We start from the raw sequence: 19,505 nt of genomic DNA on the forward strand, positions 1-19,505 counted from the left end.
AACTCTCCACACGTCCATCGCATGAGAGTGTACCCATAGCATGAAGCATAAAACGTTTCAGCATGTTCGGCAATCATCGGAAGTCACCGCGAGAAAAACATCCCCACCCGATTCCCGGACGTGTGACTGTGGCAATCAGAGCACAACCAAAATAAAAGAAATGATCTCGAAAATCCACTTTTTAGCAAAGAATTCTCACAAAAGTGCCGTGAATTTGTGTGTTCGTCATCTCAGGAGTCAAATTCAGTACATTGCCCACGCGAAAGATCCCCCTGATGCTGGTGAGAAGGCTGAGAACTTGACCCATTTTGGGTTTGAAAGCATCCGGGAAGATGAGAAAGCCGGAAAGGTGCACAAGGTGTTTGAGGATGTTGCCCAATCGTATGACTTGATGAATGATGTCCTATCGATGGGAATTCATCGGTTGTGGAAGGATGCTTTCATGGAGGAACTTGGGCCAACACCAGGAACAAAGCTACTTGACATGGCTGGAGGAACGGGTGATATTGCCTTCAGATTCCTCAAATATCTCGCTAATATCAAAAATCCAGAGAAGAAGGAGAGTCATCTAACAATTGGGGACATAAATGAGCACATGCTGAATGTGGGGAAAGGACGAGCTGAAAAGTAAGGATTCCATCCAAATTTTTTCCTGGCCATTCTGGCATAAATTCCTGAATTAAGGGGGGTCTCTTTTGAGAGCTGGTGAAATTAAATATTTTTATTTTTCTTGGGGTTTTTCTTAACACTTGGGGGGCTACTGGTACTTGCTGCCAATTTGAACCTAAAAATCGTCACAGATAATAAAATCTATTGGACCTATCTCGATGAATTTAGCATCTATGTGTAGGGAACTTAAAATACTTTAAGATAGCAGAAAGGAAATCTCGAGAAAAGTCTTTTCTTTGGAAGATAATTGAGGTCAAAATCAGAATACAACGCGGAAGATTAAATTGGTACTCATTACCAGTCAAAATCCAATACATTTTAGCCATTGTTTTGAGGTTATGTTTCCCCATATTTCCCAAATAAAGTACATACTCTTGTTCACTTTTCCCTGGGTAAAATCATTAATATGGACTAATTTTATAGCCGGAAGTGACTAAAAGGTTACTTGAAGAATGAAAGTTTGTGATGATTTAGGCGCAATAATAAATTAACCCTTCAACGTTTTTTGTGTCATACGCTGACCCAAACGTGAAACATTTTATTTTTTCAATTATTTATTAATGTAATTGTTTTTCCATGTTACAAATGCATCAAATTCACGCATAAGGGGTCAAAGAAGACGTTCTGACTGAGAAAAGTCCTCTAAAAAAATCATAGAATAAAAATCATGATAAAAGAGCGCATGTTTCAATGTTTTTATGTTTCACGTTGGACGCTAAAGGGTTAAGAAAAACTGCAGATAAGAAAGTCGTTTGAATTGGCAATATTGCATCGATTCTACGCAATTTTTTTAAGTGGCGATTTTCTCAATTAAATATTCATTATTTAGGTGCAGGAATGCTTGAAGAAGATCAAGAATTCGATCTTCGTTCAATAAACCGATTAATAATTAATTATTGAGCATATTTTATCAACTGGTACTTATTACCAATTTGATCCTCCGCGTTGTGCCAAATATTGGGTCCTCTAAGTGTTAAAGACTTATTATTGAAGAGTAAAAAAATCACTTTCCGCCATCTTGTGATTTTCCTGAAAACACAGATAAGTTTTTCTCAGGATCAACTGGATGGATTTTGATGGGGTAAAAAGCAAATGAAATAGAAAGCGTCAACGAACAATGTACCGGAACGAATATTTGAATTTCCATTCAGATGCTATGAAAAGTGCACAAGAATATTTTTCTACTTTTCTCAGCTTTAAAGTCGAAATTCCAAAATCTGTTCTGGTACATTGTTCTTTGAGACTTCCTCTTTCATTTGCTTTTTACCCCATCAAAATCCATCAATTAAATCCTGAGAAAAACCTACCTTTGTGTTTTAGGGTAGTTCTGTGGAAAAGTCGGAATATCACAAGATGACGAAATGATCACTTCAAAAATTAAGCTACAAATGTAACCAACATCGGAAAACTGAGTTTAAGAAAAACCCCAAGAAAAATGAAAACATTAAAAATATGTCAATTCCAACAATTTGCCTAAGAGACCCCCCTTAATTTTAATCAAACTTAAATTAACTTTTTTATTCCTCCAGACTAGGACTAACAAAAGCTGCCAATTGCCGTGTGGACTGGGTCTGTGCGGACGCTGAAAATCTCCCCTTTGACTCCAACACCTTCACAGCCTACACAATAGCCTTTGGCATACGGAATTGCACCCACATTGACAAAGTTCTCAGTGAAGCTCATCGAGTCCTTGCACCTGGCGGGCGTTTTCTCTGCCTTGAGTTCAGTCACCTGCCCAATGAGACGCTGCAGAAGATCTACGATCGATACTCCTTCGAAATGATCCCACCCCTTGGGCAAATCTTCGCGGGACAGTGGCAACACTACCAGTACCTCGTGGAGAGTATCCGACGCTTCCCGCGACAGGAAAACTTCACCCAAATGATCCGTTCAGCTGGCTTCAGTCACGTAACCCATCGTAATCTCACCTTTGGCATCAGTGCCATCCATTCGGGATTCAAATTCCAATAAAAAAAACGTCACGAATTATTATTTAATTAGTTTCTTCTAATCTTTTTTTTTCCATATATAATTTTTCATTTTAATCCATACATAACACATTTATAGAATTTCCAATGAATGTTCAGCTGCATTGGTGTTGGTGTGTGTTGCGAAAGAAAAGAGAATTAAAAATTAAGTACATAAATTTATCATTTTTTTTCTTCTTCTTTACTTTTGACGATTTATTCTTACACATTGTTCTCCCTCCTTCTCTCGTCCTTAATGCATTAGGTAACCTATTATATGTTTTTTTTTCTCATTGAAAATTTAGAGGATAGCATAAAACAAAAATTTTAACATGTTGTGTTTAATTAATTTTACTAATAAGTCATCATTAATTTTTTTTCTATACCCTTGAGCACTATTTTTCTCTCTTTATTTTGCATCATTTGTGTGTTTGATTTTTTTTATGGCAAATATAGTGCATTTTCTCTTCTTTTATCTTTTTTTTTAATTCAATTTATCGAGAAGACTCGAATTTGAGACACATCTCCTGGAAAGCACCCACCCATGTAGGGAAGTGTTAAAGAAAAGTCTTTGGCTCAAACAAATATAGAAAATCCTCTGTTCAAATTAACCTTGCACCGAGACTCAACTTCGTTAGCCAATGAAAACTCTTTGATCGAATTTATCAACCAATCAGAGCTCTCGCATTGATTTTTCTTCTTTTTCTTCATTCTCATTTCAAAAGCCCAATTTCGCAGTGCAAAGTTTATTCGAATTGATGATTAATTGATAATGAATGATCGTTTTTCATAGGATACATTAGGATTTACTCGAATATGCTGAATTAAGCGATCTTATAGGTTATCTTTTCCTCCTCATTTTACATTTGGGCAGAGCCTAAATCCTTTCTTCGTATGAATAGGATGTAAAAACGAAAGAATTCTATCGAGATGAATTAAAATTAACTTAAATAAATCAGATTCAGTTTTAGGTAGTCAAAGTCTTTTTTTTAAAGGATAATTAATAAATAATCATTTCATTTTATCCTTTTAGTTGGCAGAAAAAAAAGCTTTTAGGGCAGACAGACGTAGCTTATTTTTTTTTATTAGAAAGATCAATAAACAAATAATCCTTTAAGTAGTTTAGAATGTTTAAGAGCAACGTACCAAAAGTTAATCTTCTCTAAATCCCACAACCGCTCATGATGAAAAATTTTCTTCTTTTACTTAACTCCTGTCGCGCTGCTGTAAAAAATGGACGGGTAAGAAAGTTCCAGAGCCTTAGAATGTCTTTTAATTCCAAAGACTTGATCACGTGAGGATCACATTTTAAAGCCTTTTTTTAAGAACTTCTTCAACACTTCCCTACATTATAGAATTTTCATCCTCTAAATTCTCCTTTCCGCGTGGAAATGACATTTCTTTTCCACCTATTCGCTATTTTTTTTTTGTTTCATCAGTATAGTAGTAGGAAATAAAACACTGAACATGAAGACAGCATAAAATTTGCCATTACTCTCCCCACATGCTCCCCTACAATCAGTACATGTAGTCACTTTAATATTCTTTTATTTTTGTATATAGAAAATAAATCAAAGAAAAATATAGACAATTGTATTTATCTTTTTTTTTTAAATGCCTTAAAATATCTCACATTTTTTTCTCTCTCTCTCTCTCTCTGTGAAAGTGTATAAGTTCTGTAAATCTTTTTTTTACTCCCTCGCATACATTTTTTTAAAGAGAAAAAAAAAAGACAATGTATAATCGGATTTGCTAGCAAATTTATGCGATATTCTTTACAGATTTTTTTATTTAAGATTATCCCTTCTTTGTTAAATGTAAATTTTCTTGAAGTTATTCCTTTTTTTTCCTAATCAACGATTTTTTCTTAATCTTCCATTCGCACTACAGTAAATTTAAAAGATGTTTATCCGCCGTGTCTAAATTACCATTAGAAAAAATTGGATATAATTTCCAGAGGACATTTTTTTTCATTAAATTTTTCTCCATCTTATAAATACTTTTTTTTTCTTTTTGAATTGAGTGATTCATTTAATCTTGTCTCGCTTTTCTCACGTATTAATATTTATTTTTCATTTTTTTATTACATCATTAATTGATAGATTTTTTTATCTGTTTTTGACGTGCTAATTTTTTTTCTCTTTATCATAAAGTTAACCGCAGATAAATTAACTATTAAGAAAAAAAAATACAACGCGTGGTGGTGATTTAAAAGAATAGTTTGCAAAATACTTGAATTTGTATTTTCTTTTTTTTTATCAAGATTTCTCTCTATTTTTTTTTTATTTATCCTTTTTCTCATTTTATTTATATATTTTTTTCTTTTTTTTTAATTGTTAAGTGTAAATTGTGTTTTTATCTTTTCATTGTTTCAAGTAAGATTTTCGGTGTTATTTTCCACACAAAGAATTTTTATTTTATTTTTTTTTTTTAATTTTGCTGATGTGGTTGCAATTTTTTTTAAAATATTTTTTCTTTTGCGTGGTTGCAAGTGTTTTTTTGTGTTTTTTTTTCTTTGATTTGTGTTTATTTTTTTCGTGTCATTGTGTTTGTGTATCATCCGTCTGTAGATTCATTTTAAGTGTAAACTTCGGCTTTTTAACTTTCTCCCTTTTTTTCTGTTGTTTTTCTTTAAATTAATATACAAGTTTCCTTAAAATATATAATTTAAATATAACGTAAAAAAAACAAGAAAGGAAATTAGCCGCTCTTAAAAAGCAAAATCGCAACCTGACCCAAGTAGAAGTAGATGAAATGGCGTGTCTCGTGTGTCACGTACGAACCAAAATTGCGACCCACAATGCAATGCCATGTGGGATTGTATTTCTTATCGAACTCCTTCTTTATAAAAGCGGCAATATCCTGTAAAGGTATAAAGAAAAAAAAACAACGTGGAATATTGGAAAAATAACAAACTTTTAGGCTCCTCTTCTTTCTCTTTAATCTACTAAAAGGATTCGTATTCTTTTTTTTGGACATTTGGAGGTTGTTTAGTACAAAAAGTATTATAAATAAATAAATAGAAATGAAAAACATTTTTCTAATTTATTATTTCTTCATCCTTCAACTTCTTTCTTTTTTCCTTGTCTTGTTCAATTTCTCAACGAAAAAAAAAACTAATAATATAAATGTACAACAAAATGAAAAGAATGAGTGAGCAATAAAAGGAGGAGAAATAGAGATTGTTGAAGAAAAAAAAATAAGAAGGATTCACGTCTTGTTAGCATATTTCTATCCACAGACACACACAAAAAAAAAAGAATTTTAGCAATATTAATCCTTGCGTATTCAACTGATTTTCTTGCTATTTGGCCACAAGCCAAATTTCCCTAATCTCGTATTATTATTTCTTCAAGTTCATACAGCCTTATTAAAGTGAATGAAGTTGGTGAATCTACATATTTTTTCAACCACCACCCCCTCAATCCATAATTGGGGGTAACTTTTTGCCCTTCCACCCACATACAACTGTACAAGAAAGAGGACCATTTTAGTGGGGAGCATTTCAATGCCACATATCCACAACATTCAACTCCTTTGGCAACATCACCTCTCACTTTTCAAATATTGGCTTGGCACACTCACCTACACTCCCCCCCCCCCCCCACTACCCTTACATTTCTCCTTCCCAAACAGACAGAGTCATTCTCAAAATTCAATCCCATCTCTGCTTCATTGATTCCAAAACTCATGAGGCTTTCTTCCCCTTCATTCTTGTAGGTACCTTATATTACTCATACCCTTTCATCCACCCCCCTTAATTCCAAACCCTCTCTCTCTCTCTCTCATACACTGAAATTTAATTATAAATGGCAAATTCCGTATATGACTAAATATAATTTTCAATTATACATACCAAAAAGCACTTTACTTTTTACAGATGTCAAAATTAAGATAAATTCTATTTCCAAGAAGGATGATGAATAATTTTAAAGGTATTAACCGTGAGTAAATTTGTAAAATGCATACATATAACTCTAATTTTTTAATTAAATTTTGTTCTTGTATTATGAATTTGATTACCTACATATAATCTCTCTCAGACAGTTATTTTCAAATGATTTTATTAGTCATAGAAGTGAAGGAAAAATGAAAAATTCATTTTATGCTAATTTTTTTTTCAGATTTTATCTTTTACATAAAAGAGATTCTTCATTGTATTTTGATATCCAAATACCTAAACAGACTGATTAAGTATTTTTAAGACATTCACCTTCCTATCACACCCACGCCTTTTATCAATAATCTTCTCTGTTGAATTGAAAGAACAAAAAAAGGGGATTGAAGATGGGAAAACTAATTTGAGATCTACAAAGCCAAATTCACAATATCTTCTGACAAGATATAGGAAAATGTATTATGAGGTTGAATATTAATATATTGGTAATATAGATAGGTAGGTTAGGTAGTTAATACGAATCAAGAGAAGCCAAAAACACCCACCATTCGAAGCATCCCCAACCCCCAACCAAATCGCCCACCTTTTCCACTGTGAGCACATCATGCTTCATTTCAAAATACGCAATCACCCGTATTCTGGTCGCTTTTTCCATTCTCTGACAACAACCCCCTCACCTTTCACCGGCCCTTAATAACGCACCAGACATATAGGTAGATACATAGGTAAAATTTTCTTTCATATCAGCATCACCTTTTTAGTATCAGAGAGACAGTCTGTGTGTGTGTACGTGGGAGAGAGAGAGAGAAAGAGACACAATATTATGGAACCATCCATCTATATCCATATTTCAATCATCCATCCATTCGCTTCCTATTTTTACATACTTCCCATCACTCTTATGCCCGTACCACCACGCTTAACATTTAAATATTATATTTAGCACACATCCGGCTATAAGGGAAGAAGAAAAAAATACATAACATCCATGTCGATAGATCACGAAGGAAGCTTTTTTTCTCCCCTTCTATACCTTTTGGCTTTGCAAAAGAGAAAAAAAAAACACAGAGAAGAAAATGAAAACACGAAGCATCCTTGAAGAAAATTCTAAGAAGAAAAATTTCCCTATTGCAACACAACAGGTACCTATAGGTAAAAGAATTGCGAGATTATTCTCTCAAGAAGATTCCCCAATCATCTTTCTATTAGAATTCGTGGAAATTTTGTGACAAAATGAAAGATATTTCAGAGAAAAAAGAATATTATAGATCCCATCAGGTGGATCTATATAATATAATACACCAGTACAACACAACCCCCGCGGCATACCACGTCATGCACACAAAACACTGTTGCTATATAGAAAATTCCACATATGTCCTGTATATAGTATGCCCATCATTCAACTTTACACACCCACGAGCAATTGACTTCTGAATTGTGTCCATTTTCCATGATAAAACAAATATCGCCATATAGTACAACACTTTACCTCATCATCATACAACAAATAATGTTGAATCTTTACCCAAGCTCAACCCTCTTCTATGAACCATCATCACCTTCAACCACCTGACAATATCAAGCTCTTCTTCATTTCATTCACAACTCTTCTTCCTTCTTTTAGCCTTCAATTTTATCAATTGAGAGAGTCAAAAGTTCGCTATCATATACACAACATACAAACACTTTGTGTTTTTGTTTGATGATCCTTTTCGATACATTTTTTTTTAATCAATGTTTGATCTTAAATAGAAATTAAATCATATTTTACGGCTTCTGATTGATATAAAAAAAACTCTGTTGAAGGAAGCCGACAAAAAAAAATTCACAAAGCGCACTTCCTCCTCTTTCATTTCATACTGTGTGAAACTATAAAGCAATGCATTGCTCTTTTTTTTGCGCTTATCCTTTTTCCTCCTTCATCATCATCCTCATCACCCACCCTCCACTCACCCCCAAAACACTATGGAGAGAGACACAGAAGAGAGAGCTCACACAGAGAAGAATTAATCGATTAAATTTTCCATTTTGCCAACACGCAAAGGACACTTTTAAGATACTTCTTCAATGTCTTTTATGTACAAAAAAAAAGTTTCTTGTGGTTGTTTCTTGATGATTTCTTCGATAAATGATTTTGGGATATTTATTTCTTTGAAGATTATTAAAAAATCAAGCCGCAATTAAATTAGAATAATTAAAAAGGGAATATTCAAACGTTATAAGAAAAGTTCTAAATTCTAATTCTTCTAATCAGTATAAATCCAAGTTGAATTCAATAAATTTTAATTCAACTTTATATATTGATTTTTTCTCCTCACATTCGAAGAAAAATATTAAACGATAAAAATATGTCTTACGTTAAAAAAAAAAGTCAGCCGTACGTTAGAATTGTTATCAAATGCTAAAAATTAATTTTCAATTACCAAAAAAGAAAAAAAAACATTACAGCAAAATATCAAAAGTTTGAAATAAGCTGTCAAACGTTAGAAAACACCTGTCAATTGCAAAAAAAAATCAATATTCTCCTAGCATTAATCATTCATCCTGCAGTTCGTTAATTTAAAAAAAAAAAGAAGAGACATTTTTTTTTATTCAATTTACATAAAAATCGATTTTTCACGCTCTCATATAAATTAATCAAAATGTGGAAAAACTCTCGCGTTATTCCCTTTACCACATCAGACAGGATGAGAATAATAAAAACGTGAATTTTTTTTTTTTTCAATTTCATGCATAGAAAGATTACATTAAAAATTCACTATCTTTCGAGTTTTTTCTCTCTCTTTCGATTATAAACTAAACCTTTTCCATAAGATACAAAATTCTTTTTTTTTTTTTTTTTTGCAAAGAGCATTGAGGAAAAGTTTTGTTGAGGAATTTAAGTCTCTATCTTGTAGGTAGTCAATAAAGGGTAAAAGAAGCGCAATAAGGAGCTTTTCTGCATATATTTGAATAAAAAAAAAACATTTCTTGTTGATTTAAAAAGTAAAATAATTCCCAGAAATAAATTTAATATCATAAAATAAGAGAAAAATCAAGCTAAATTACCTACTAAGAAATGGAAACTTAAAGCTTCTTCTTGTGGTAAATTGAAAGCTTTCTTGCCTCGAGACCCATCATAAAAGATACAAAAGTTCCTTTACCAAAACAAAAGAGATCAAAGACATTTGCGCGTACTGCGGAAAATATATTTTCCTTAATACACCTTTTGCCCTAAATAAAAAAAAGGACCAAAAATCTAAATTGTTTGTAATTCAAGACAATTAAGAATTAATTCATTCACACCACACCGCGTAGCCCAATAAAACACCATTTAGACAGAGAATAATTAATCCGGTCTAAACATTTTGCTTTTAGCATTTGTGAGAGATAAAAGCTCACGCAAATTTTTGGCATTATCGTGTTTACCAACTTTTCTTCTCACTCCACCCCCCCCCCTTTGTGTGAATCCTCCTCTTCTGTTCTCTTTTCCATTTTCTCGGTCGACATTCTTCTTTTTTTTTTCTTTGCTTCTTCCTCATGTTTGATCAACTTCTTTGCCACTTTTTTTTTTTGCTCTCATTTTTCCTATAGTCCCCCATCCCCTGCCCCTGATTCAACATACAGTTTCACACTCAATAGCGCGATAAAAGGGAGGTTAGTACAGCATAAAGCGGGGGGCACACATATCTATCCTCTTGTATTTACAATGTGTTGTAACAAGGAGTAAGTTGAGTGAATGAAATAATGATTGAAGACACTTGTTCTCATTTTATAGATTCTAACACTTTATGTTGTGTTTATGCTAGCTCTGTGTGTATGTATATAGAATTTGTGGGCTTATGATGTGAATTATTCCACACATCACTCTCATCCCCTTTTTCTTTCGATGCCATTCACATTTTCTCTAAACAACTCTCCTGAAGTGTTTTGTGGAGACAAATTACACAACACACGTTATGCTCCATCCAACATAGACTATGTTGTATATAGCACGCATTTTAGCACCATATCATATGGCATAAAATTTCACACACATATTGTGGGATGATAATGAATTGCTGAAACTCAATAGAGAGAAAGAGAGACCCAACGATATGCTATGCGACCTTGACATAAAGTTTATGCATAAAACAGCCCTCACAATTTTTGAGATTCTTTTTAGCTATTTCACAAAATATGTGTGTGTAGGCCTGAATATTTTATGATTCAAATTAAAATAAAAAAAAAGTTTAGTAATAAATTCAGAGGTTTTTCCCTCTCTTATGCAAAATATGTAGATAAACCATCCGCCAAAAATTTCTTGAGAGATAAAATAATATTCATTATGAGGCAAAAAAGACAATTCAGTCAACTATTCCAAATAGAATAGAAAACTTCTCCAACATTCCATTTATTTATTTTTTTTTTTTCTTGTATTTCCACGTTTCAAGCATTCCATGTAATATTTTGCATTTTTTTGTGTGCCACATTCATACAATATAATAATTCAACAACCCCATTAACACACAGCAAGTGGGGATGATACAAAAATGTCGTGAATAAACACTGAGAAAAAAATGACCAAATAATTTATTATATAATGGCAAAAAAATAAATTTTAGACAGGATTTTGGTACAATAATCTTCTCCCTTTAATTCAGTTTTTCATAAAAATGGCATGGAAAAAAAATCCAGCTACAAACTCTGCGAGGGGTGGCAATTAATCAGATTTAGCGTCAACATATCCAACTAAAACTTTTACCTCATTCAATTTACCTTTATATGTAGGTATGTACGTACATATATAGAATAGATAACTATGTAGGTATTTTATTCCACATAAAACTCATTCGAATGAAACATTTTAAAATTTTCACTCAATTTCCCATAACAATGGGGGAGGATAATCTAAAAGAAATAAAATTGCTTTCTGCAGTGACATTCAGTCTAACACTGAAATTCATTGATTTTTTTTCTTTCAAACTCTTCATGTCAATTATATATCTATATTTTTTATTATATCATAAAATCTATTTTTATGAAAAAAAAAACCGTTGTCTATTGATACCCCCGGGCAAATGTGAGCAAAATTCATTATTATATCTAACAATTTAATTTACCAACCTTTTAAGTAAATACTTTTGCAAATTCACATTTTTAAGCTAAAGTTTAAATCAATAACCCCTGACGTAGCTTAAAAGGGGATGTTTTGTTGTCTAATTCCACCCTAAAACTTTAACCCTTTAAGGTCTATTGGGTCATACGCTCACCCAAAGGCTCGATTTTCAAAATGTTTAATTTTAAATGTAGTTATTTTCTGAATATTGAATCCAAATTAGTACTAAACTATGTCTTTACAATCCCTGATCATTTTATGACCATAAAAAGACATCCCCAAGTACTCACAAGAACAGGAAAGACGAAAAACCGAAAATTACTGAGTTGGGATTTTTTGCTAAAAATGTCTCATTTGAGCTGAAAGGAAGCCCCAAAAATTATTTTTAGTTCAATCAGCTCGCTAGATTGATCGCGGACCTTAAAGAGTTAATCAATTTAGGTTTTTTTTTTGTTTTCTTTGAAGTCAAAATGAATTGGTTCTAAGACTAAAAATCTCATTTTTTGTTGAAAAGGAATTTTCAAACGTTGGGAAAACAATGTTAAACAATAGCACAAAAAATTAAATTATTTATAAGAATTAAAAACTTTAAAAAGGAACGTTAGTCGCTAGAAAAGAACCATTAAACGTTAGAACAGAAATGTCAAAAAGTAGAATAGTTACGTCAACTGTCAGAATAAAGAAAAGAAACGTCAAAATTTGCTAGTTGGACTGCTACGGCCATTAATTATGAATTTTAATAAATCATCTCAAGCCAAAAGTTGTTTTTTTAAGTCTTTTCTTCATTCTTTAATGGAGAAAAAACCTATTTTCTTCTAAAAATATCCTGTCAAATAGATTTTTAGTCACGTCTGTGAACAGCCAAGAAAAAAAATCCAGACACATCATAAAGACTTTCAGAATATTACCCAAAAGAAACTTTTTGGAAAAAAAAAGAAAAACTATCCCACCCCCGTCACCCTTGTAAAGTACATACATATAATGTCCGTATGTAATGTGAAATGGAATGGTTATGACATGGAGAGAATTGGTATTAAAAAAAAGCTACTATAAAGCATGAGACTATGAGAATAAAAAGTTTTTCACACAATTCATTATTAAGTGGAGCAGGGAGCTTTTTCACCGTCTGATCGCAAGCTTTCTCTCCCACCTCCTACCCCTTTTTTGGCTCATATCACATCACAAGTAGGTACACAAAACATATGGCCAAACACTTTTGATGGAGAAGAAAAGATTTTTGGGGTAGGACGGTTTAGATTTTCGATGATTCTCTCTCTACTCTCTCTTTTGGTTCTGTGAGTATGTATAAAACTCTGTAAATTGCATGTTTGTCGAAAATAAAACCAACCCCGTAATTTATTAGAACATTGAGAATCTGTATACTTTTATTCTATAGAATTTTAGTGGGTAGACATAAAAAAAATCTAAAATACAGGGATTTCTCTTTGAAAATCCCTAAAAGATATCAGAGCTGGAACATCAAGTTCAAAACTTTTATGCATGTCTTTCCAACACATTTTTCACCCATTTCACATTGTAAAGTTTTATTGGGGAAATGAGGAGAAAAATCAATTCGGATTAGTTCAGTTCAGAGTCTTTATCTTTCGTTCTGAATTGCAAATTGCAAATGGCAAAGGCAAAAAAGGTGTTTTCAAACCCACTTTCTTGCCCTAATTGATTAATCATTCCCACTACACACAGCTTTCAGCTGCGAAGGTGAGATATTTCTACAATTCCGTACCCCTGTTTTGACTCTCTTCCTTAGACTAAAGACATTAGCCTATTATTCGTTTTGAAAATGATCAAGAAAACCTTTGAAAAAAATACATAGTTTCATCTGACAAGGAGGGAATTTAGAGAAATAATAAAATAGTTTTTGGCAGAATAAGCAGAAAATGGGAAGGAAAAAGAGAGAGATAGAGAGTAAAATGTGCTGAGAGTTGGAGAAAAGATGTGTGTGAGAGTGAATTTATGTAGAGCACGCAATTTCAGGGGAAGGGACAATAAAATAAAATCCCTGTTAAATCGATATAGAAAACAGCGGAAGCACAATTTCAATACTCATTTAGGTCACAAATTTAGGATTTTGTGGCAATTTCCTGTGTCACACGGAGGCTATGCGCGAAAACATATGGCATAATGTTGTGTTGCATATACATACACACGAGGAAATGACTGAAGGGGGTGCTTGATTGTCTCTCATTTCTTTCTCCAACTCCTTATAAGATGATGGGTTGAGGCGCATAAGAAGTGCTCGGGGGGAAGAAAAGAAGAAGAAGAAAAAGAGACTACCTTGCGAGGTGGGTGATGTTCCTCACGCAAAACATGAAGATTTATATGTCCCACCGTAGATATCTCCACCGTCATTTGACTGATAAGGAATGTGTGTGTGCTATTTGAATAATGGATAATCCATCTCATATGAGATGTAAGATTTTTTATTTTTCACAAATAATACATTATGTACCTACATGAGAAAAACTCAAACAAGCAAGAGAATTAAAAATCATATTTTCCGGGGTTCTGGGGAATTTATTACACAGCACCTATCTTCTTCATTTTTTTTTCCTGGGAGGGTTCTTTATTTTATTTTTTTTGAAAGGTTTTCTTGATTGATTTACAAAGGAATAATAGCGTAGAAAGGCAGATTGAAGGTGAGAGGTTAATGTCTAAATGCCTTAAAAGTTTAGCAGTTTAACTAGAGTTCAAATTCTTCCTTTAGAGGACAAAAGAAACTTTTTTTATAGAGTTAAAACTATGCAAAAAGTGTGAAAAAACAGTCTTTTAAAGCTAGAAATTAAAAGTTTTAATAAAAGAATGTCAAACGGATAAACAACATTGAACCTTTAAAAAGAACTGTCATAAAAAAAACGTTGAACGGTAAAAAAAAAGAACGTCAAATATTAAAAATGTTAAACCTAAGAAAATAAATATCAAACGATAGATTCGAATACACAAAGAAATGTCAAAATCTGCTAATTAGAATGTAGTTTGCTGCTAATTTACTCAAAATTGTGTTCAAATCAACGTTGCGCTGAAGCTCTGCCTCCTAAACGAACGTCATCCAATGAAAACTGTTTGCCTGAATTGATTAGCCAATTAGAGTGCTTATGATTCTTCTTCTTATTCAATTACATGTCATTTTCGACCTTATTCTGTCAACGTGATAATGAAGTGTGTTCTACCCAAAAAAAAAATGTAGCATCAATGCAACGTTAGTTTGAATAGACATCAAACTTTTTGAGGAAGGATAAATTAGCGAATAAAGATTGTTGTTATCCTAAAGACAGAATTGAGATGGAATATTTTAGTTTGTACTCCTTCATCATGGCAAATGACCAAATTAAGCCAAACACCTTTGCCATTATTTTACCTAATTCTTCACATTCACGTAATTACATCCAAACTCTGACCTTTTCTAAGGTGGGTTTGGGTTTTGGGTCAATTCACAGGTTTAAATAAAATTTAAAACATTAATCTGGCAAAGAGTCTTTTTCTGTGTGAACTCTATATAATTAAAGGGAAACAACCTCCTTGTCATAAAAAATCTATCTGAGAAAGTATTAAGGGGGGTCTCTTTTGAGAGCTGGTGAAATTTAATGTTTTTTTTTTATTTTTCTTGGGGTTTTTCCTAAACTTGATTTTCCAATATTGGTTACATTTGTAGCTTAATTATTGAAGAGTCAGAAAATCACTTTTCGCCATCTTAGGTGCCACGGCATCTTGTGATTTTCCTCAAAACACAAAGGTAGGTTTTTGTAAGGATCTACCGGATAGATTTTGATGGGGTAAAAAGCAAATGAAAGAGAAAGCATCAACGAACAATGTACCAGAAGGAGTTTTTGAATTTCCATTCAGAAGCTATGAAAAGTGCACAAGAACATTTTTCTACTTTTCTCAGCTTTAAAGTCGAAATTCCAAAATCCGTTCTGGTACATTGTTCGTTGATGCTTCCTCTTTTATTTGCTTTTTACCCCATCAAAATCCATCAAGTAGATACTGAGAAAAACCTACCTTTGTGTTTTGGGACAGTTCTGTGGATAAGTCTAAAAAATCACAAGATGGTGTCGCACCTAAGATGGCGAAAAGTAATTTTCTTACAGTTCAATAATTAGGCTACAAATGTAACCAGCATCGGAAAACCAAGTTTAAGAAAAACCCCAAGAAAAATAAAACATTAAAAATGTGTAAATTTCAACAATTTTCCCAAGAGAACCCCCTTAAAAAAACTCAAATCTAGTCTACAACAAAGGCCCTGCTTAAAAATCTTAGGATTGACTCTAAAAACTTAAACTTAGTTTGAAGAAAACTGTAGTCTAACTTAAAGAAGTTTATTCTGGTTTAGAAAAACTCAGATCTGACTTAAGACGATATTTCTTTAGCTTAAAAAAATCGAAACTTTCTAAGTTACAGTCTAAAATAGTAACCCAAAGTCTCCGGGTGAAACCTTTTTATAAATAAATGGAAACAACCTCCTTGTCAAAGAGTCTATTTGAGAAAGTATTAAAGAATCTTAAAGAATAACTAAACAGGAGTCAAGCTCTCTCACAAAACTCTTCTTCAATGCTTCTAACATGGGAATTGGACAAGAGACAAGTTAAAAAAAAAAAAAAAAACAAGGAAGAGACTTACCTTCTCGATATTATATTTCTCCAGGGCTTGCGTTGCACAATCAACAGCATCCTGCTGCATCTCCTCACTCATATCGGCATTCTTGATAACAGCTTTGCGATCAGACATTTTTCTTCGATTTGGTGACGGCGAAGACCTTTGCAGGAAGAACAAAACGGGGAAAACCCCATAGAAAGGAGAGTGGTTAGTATACACAGAGAATTGGCAAACAGATGAGGGGGGATGATGGAGAAATTTTCCGGGTAATTGACAAAAAGGGGATGATGCCTCTCGCACGACCCTGAATTGAGTGCAGTGTGGTGAGAAATGGTCTAAAAATTCGCATGTTGCCCCAATCATGGCACTATTGGGTGGTTTTATTTATACCACCCACCTCACATTCACTCCACACCGGAAGCACTCAAGTGTCTGTGTGTGCATGTGGGCAAGAGAAAAAATGCCAAGTGGTGGAGTTGGGGGCTATCCTGGCATTTTCGTGATTACTTGTGGTTCATTTTTGCACTCGCGCTGATCCCCCACACTCTCAAGGCGTGTTGCTGTCGCCCCCTCCCCGCCCCCTGCAGCTCACCTCACAGCGGTCCGGAAAAATTAAACTCCAAGACATTTGGCTGTGTCGGAATGCGGACAATGCAATGTGCAAATGAGGCCCCCTAAAGATTAGGACATCAGCCCCAATGTGTGGTGAATTTGACCCACAGCAAACGTAGGGGGCTGTGTGTGGAGAAGGTAGGTTAGTCCCAGGAAAAAGCCGCAGGGAAAACGCAGACACATGACGCCGCTAATTAACAGCCTCGTTGCAGCAAATTCGATAGCATGAGTGATTGGAAGTTATTAGGAAATATAAATAGACACCACCAGGAGGGTGAGAATGATGGGAATTTTGCCAGGACGCGCTTTTCTCCTCAGGCAGAGCCCATCAAGAAAATTCTGGAGAGAGCGGAAACATGGGAAAAGCCCAAACCAACTGACAAATGTACCCCCAAAAATATGCCTTACTTGCAAATTTAACGAATTTCTTTCAGCAAAAAAGTGCTCAAGGGGCACGCAATATCCAAATTTCCTTGCTTTGCAATTTAATTTCCACGAATACTGCACGAAAACAATTTAAATTTTTCTCCACTAAATTTTCTCAAAAGCACTTTTCCACAGAACTGTTGCGAATCGCTATGATTTGCTGGCCTCTAACACCGTCGCGGTGAAACCGCTGGGCACTCGCGACGTCTTCGGCAAAACGGCGCGCAGGTTCGAGAAATTGAGATTCTGCACAAATCTCGCGTGTGATTCACGAATCATGTAATTTGAAATTTTGTGATTCACGCGGAAAAAGTAACGGTTTCCTTCTTAGTTTGGCTCTTTTCTGTTTTTACGATTTTTTTGTGGAAAATTGCACTTTGTTTTAAAATAAAATGAAGCAAAAAACCACTGAAATTGTAAAATGACAATTTCATAATTTGCTAACTTAAATTTCGTAAGAAAAATCACGTAAAATGCGTGTTCTTGATGGAAAAGTGTTGCAAAAACGTTAAAAAGCTCGTCTAAATAAGATTGGGTGGCCATTTTTAATACTACAAGAGAGTTTTGAAAAACCTTGTCCGAATTCAACGTTAAAAAAATGCAAAAACCATGTTTTATTTGGGGAAAAACGTTATAAAAGCGCAGAGGGAGCAGAAAAGCCGGAAAATCTATAATTAAAGGGCAAAAATATTAAAGTTTAAACAGACGCCGAATGATACCGGTTTGAAAATTTCCGCCATATTTTTACGCGCGCAATTTGAACATTTTTAGCAATGCAATAAATATATGAAAACTTTATGAAATTAATATTATTTTAAAATAGAAATATTTATATATTACCAACGTATTTTAATTCTATAATTATCAGAGAAGGTCGCCTTTACGGTACTGCTCATGAATCATGTCATTTCATAGGCCTATATTTTTGTGAAGAAGGAAGAAAGAAAAGCGAACAATAATCACACATCACAAAGACATTTAAAATCACAAATTATATTAAAAAAAGTAAGATTATACTGGCAGAAGATGAATTAACGTATTTTTTCTGTTTTTTTAAAAAGACAATGTTTATCTTTCACAAAATTTTCAACATATATAGCGCATAGTTATGGGTAATTTTATATATAACAACATCATGCGTTCCTCTGTCCTCACAGGTAGTAGTTATGTACTTTTTGTTTAGTAAATCTTGTGATGGAAGAACAAACCTTTTTGTTTCAACTAATTATTTTAATAAATTTATTAACTAACAAACACTATAATACTGTACAAAGGAAGACGGAAAATGGTTTTTATTATACTGCAAAAAGCATTTGGAATTCGCGAGTCGTCTCCAGGATTTTTGACGTGACAATCGATTTATTTCGTGCAAAATTCGCAACTTCCAATGCGCAAGATCTATGCGAAAAGTACGAAATTTGTGTGCATGCAATTTGAGATACACGGAGGTCATCCTGCTGTGCACGAGTTACCCAAGTAAATGCAACCAACACAGTGCAACCATAGTTAATCCAACGTGGGGTGAAACCCAAAAGAACCCAAACAAAGATTATGGGAACATTTTTTTTTAATTAATTTTTTATGCAAATTGTTGTGTTTTGAAATGAATTTGTATGATTCTTTAAAAATTAAACATTTAAAAGATTTCAAAATGGCGTATCTTGAGCGTCTTTAGTTTAATCCTACATAACCTATTTTTTTTCTTTTTTATTTAAATAAATTAAACGATTTTAATGATTTTTAATTTTAACACTTAGAGGATTTATGTGGACACCGTGTCCATTTCGAGTTTTTAAATCGTCATAGATTAAAATGTATTGAACCTATCGTGATAAATACCACGTCTATGTGTAGGGAATTTCAATTACTTTAAGTTAGGCTAAAGAAAATCCGGAAAATATTTTGCTTTTTAAAAGATAATTAAGATCAAAGTCGAAAATATACGCGGAGGATGAAAATGGTCACCGTGACCAACGGTTTTTTTTTTCGAAAAAAATCGACGCACCCGAAGATTATGAACCATACTCCTGTGTTAAAAGATAGGAATATGGTTCATAATCTTCGGGCACGTCGAAATACTCTTTTGCACAATTGTCAAAGTGTTGTTTACTTTTTTTTTACATAAAAACTCCGGAAAATTCAATACTTAAAATAAGCAAATACAAGGATTAATCTAAAAAAAACCCTTCAGGTAGCCTCCATAAATTGTTTTCTTTTGAGATTGATAAGTGGTTTCAGCGCACCC

The 19,505-nt window shown here is 33.4% G+C and overlaps 2 protein-coding genes across 2 annotated transcripts; one reads left to right on the forward strand and one right to left on the reverse strand.

The window, feature by feature from the left end:
* Positions 1 to 25: 25 nt before the first annotated feature.
* On the forward strand, positions 26 to 5,063 carry LOC129786373 (2-methoxy-6-polyprenyl-1,4-benzoquinol methylase, mitochondrial). The gene is made up of 2 exons (XM_055821351.1): positions 26 to 627; positions 2,199 to 5,063. The coding sequence occupies exons 1-2, from the start codon at positions 41 to 43 to the stop codon at positions 2,638 to 2,640; spliced, it is 1,029 nt and encodes a 342-aa protein (XP_055677326.1). The 5' UTR covers positions 26 to 40; the 3' UTR covers positions 2,641 to 5,063.
* Positions 4,168 to 18,634, reverse strand: LOC129786386 (dynein light chain 2, cytoplasmic). Its single transcript, XM_055821368.1, has 4 exons — positions 18,469 to 18,634; positions 17,243 to 18,177; positions 16,247 to 16,382; positions 4,168 to 5,498 (listed from the first exon to the last, which is right to left on the reverse strand). Exons 3-4 carry the CDS (start codon positions 16,352 to 16,354, stop codon positions 5,337 to 5,339), a joined length of 270 nt encoding a protein of 89 aa, XP_055677343.1. The 5' UTR covers positions 16,355 to 16,382; positions 17,243 to 18,177; positions 18,469 to 18,634; the 3' UTR covers positions 4,168 to 5,336.
* Positions 18,635 to 19,505: the final 871 nt, after the last annotated feature.

Source organism: Lutzomyia longipalpis, chromosome 1 (assembly GCF_024334085.1).
Source record: "Lutzomyia longipalpis isolate SR_M1_2022 chromosome 1, ASM2433408v1".
NCBI lineage: Eukaryota > Metazoa > Arthropoda > Insecta > Diptera > Psychodidae > Lutzomyia > Lutzomyia longipalpis.

Bases quoted from the DNA above. Each gene is read 5' to 3' on its own strand.
- LOC129786373 (XM_055821351.1), top strand. From the start codon at position 41: ATGAAGCATAAAACGTTTCAGCATGTTCGGCAATCATCGGAAGTCACC. The intron at 628-2,198 runs GTAAGGATTCCA...TTATTCCTCCAG, and splicing joins GGGAAAGGACGAGCTGAAAA to ACTAGGACTAACAAAAGCTG.
- LOC129786386 (XM_055821368.1), bottom strand. From the start codon at position 16,354: ATGTCTGATCGCAAAGCTGTTATCAAGAATGCCGATATGAGTGAGGAG. The intron at 5,499-16,246 runs GTAAGTCTCTTC...ATACCTTTACAG, and splicing joins AGAAATATAATATCGAGAAG to GATATTGCCGCTTTTATAAA.